Genomic DNA, 1,825 nt, shown 5'->3' with positions numbered 1-1,825 from the left:
ATTATTTTTTTAGAAGTCGTGCTGTGTTTGGCACAAAAACTTTTCATGTTGCATTTTTTTTTCTACACCGAGGGATCTGACCAATCACAAGTTGAACTGGAAACTCTTCCCTCAAATTAATAATATGCATACGTAAAGTTATTTTTTTTAAACTATTGATGTTGTGCTGGCTGTTTTATAGATTTTTTTTAATTTTTATATATATATAAAATATATATTTCTATATATAATATATAAAAAAAATTTTTTCTTTTAGATCACATCGGAACTATGTATTCACTTACTGCTACGCTTCCACCCGGACGAAAGTACCGGTGCACATTTTACATCACAAACACTGGATGGCGAGCGAACATTGAATGGCATGTACATTTTGATTTATTATTATTATTTTTGTCATATTAATTCTTCACTTTATAGTTTATCTCATGGGTAGTTCTTTTCTCACGGTCCTTAAACAGGTAACCGGAAGGTTCCTTCCGTCGGATCGTTACGTTGAAGAATGCTGACTGACTTTAGCCGAACAACTAGCCAACATCAGCTAACAGTCCTCTGAAATAATATCTTTTTTTTTCTTTCTGGTCCTTCAGTGGGAGCGCTTTGGAAGACATTTTAAACCCAGTGTAGTATTGTGAATCTCGTGAAGCGGAGCGCCATGCCTACCGTGGTGTTGATGGACGTGTCTCTGTCCATGACGCGTCCAGTGTCACTGGACGGCAGCGAAGAGTTTCAGAGGAAGAACCTGGCTGTCCACGGACTCAATATGTTGTTTGAGCACATGGCTTCAAACTACCGCCTGGAGTTCACAGCACTGATGGCTTTTTCTTCTCTCTGGGAGCTCTTAGTGCCTTTCACCAGGGATTATAATGCATTACAGGTAAATAGTTGCCTTCCTGAATCCCGGCCTGGATTTGAATCAAAGAGTCTGACTGTGAAGATGATTTAGGATTATCTAATGTTTATTTTTATTTTTTTTTCTGTGCAGGAAGCTCTCGGCAGCCTGGAGGACTACGACAAGACCTGTGTTGAAGCATCTCTTAATGGAGTTAGTAATGTAGTTCAACAGGAGTGGGGCAGTGCCTGTCCCTGTCAGGTATTTTGACACGCTCTGTATCCAATATCATCACACATCTGTATTGATTATTGATTATTAAAGCTGTTGTTCAGTTATATAATTTTCCTACAGTGATTTAAACTTTCTGTGCTTATTTTTTTTTACTACATAGTTATGTTTATGTACCTTTTTCTTCTGTCCTATAGGTGGTGCTGGTTACTGATGGATCTCTGGGTATTGGAAAGGGTTCCCTACGCCACTCCCTCCAAACCCTGAAACATCGTGGGGATGACAAGAAGTTCCCTCTCCCTTTCCCTTTCCCAACCAAACTGTTCATTATGTGTGTAGCCAATGCAGAGGAGGTACTGAACCACAATTTTTGCTGACTGATCAACACGTAATTTGTATTTACTTGCATCTTGATGTGAACACTGTCAGTTTAAATCCATGAAGGACATGTGATCTGATGCCGTGCGACCACAAGCAGCTAGTCATAAACACAATCTAAGGTCACGGCCTCTGTTAGGTTGTTATATCTTACAAATTGCTGCTGAAATATCAGAGTGAGAAAATGGCAGTTTGACAGCTGTTTGTACCTGCAGCCAGGAGACTCACAGACTTTAGAGATTCATATCTATGAGTATTCATGAGGTAATTAAAAGAAGGAAGCTGGTATGGGAGAAACTTAATGTGTCGTTTCTTTCTCCCGTGCTTCCATATCAACACACAAAAATCTGAATGCTTCATGTAACCACACAGGAATTATCAAGC

The 1,825-nt window shown here is 39.3% G+C and overlaps 1 protein-coding gene across 2 annotated transcripts; it reads left to right on the top strand.

The window, feature by feature from the left end:
- Nucleotides 1–306: 306 nt before the first annotated feature.
- LOC138614841 (integrator complex subunit 14-like) lies at nt 307–1,793 on the top strand. Of its 2 annotated transcripts, none has more exons than XM_069688430.1 (4): nt 307–362; nt 591–877; nt 986–1,093; nt 1,261–1,793. In XM_069688430.1, the coding sequence occupies exons 2-4, from the start codon at nt 656–658 to the stop codon at nt 1,438–1,440; spliced, it is 510 nt and encodes a 169-aa protein (XP_069544531.1). In that variant the 5' UTR covers nt 307–362; nt 591–655; the 3' UTR covers nt 1,441–1,793. The 2 variants fall into 2 exon arrangements, with proteins under 2 accessions (XP_069544531.1, XP_069544530.1); XM_069688429.1 differs by having other exon boundaries at nt 314–461.
- The last annotated feature ends 32 nt before the right edge of the window (nt 1,794–1,825 follow it).

The sequence above is a fragment of the Brachyistius frenatus genome, unplaced genomic scaffold, assembly GCF_029030835.1.
Source record: "Brachyistius frenatus isolate BFR_SWC_R1_liver_20210118 unplaced genomic scaffold, ASM2903083v1 Contig_589, whole genome shotgun sequence".
Lineage (NCBI taxonomy): Eukaryota > Metazoa > Chordata > Actinopteri > Embiotocidae > Brachyistius > Brachyistius frenatus.
Note: the sequence above shows the minus strand (reverse complement) of the source record. Positions and strands in the feature narration are given on the sequence as shown.

Excerpts from the sequence above, each read along its gene's own strand:
- LOC138614841 (XM_069688430.1), top strand. The coding sequence starts at position 656 with ATGCCTACCGTGGTGTTGATGGACGTGTCTCTGTCCATGACGCGTCCA. Across the intron at positions 878-985 it reads GGGATTATAATGCATTACAG|GAAGCTCTCGGCAGCCTGGA; the intron begins GTAAATAGTTGC and ends TTTTCTGTGCAG. Across the intron at positions 1,094-1,260 it reads GCAGTGCCTGTCCCTGTCAG|GTGGTGCTGGTTACTGATGG; the intron begins GTATTTTGACAC and ends TCTGTCCTATAG.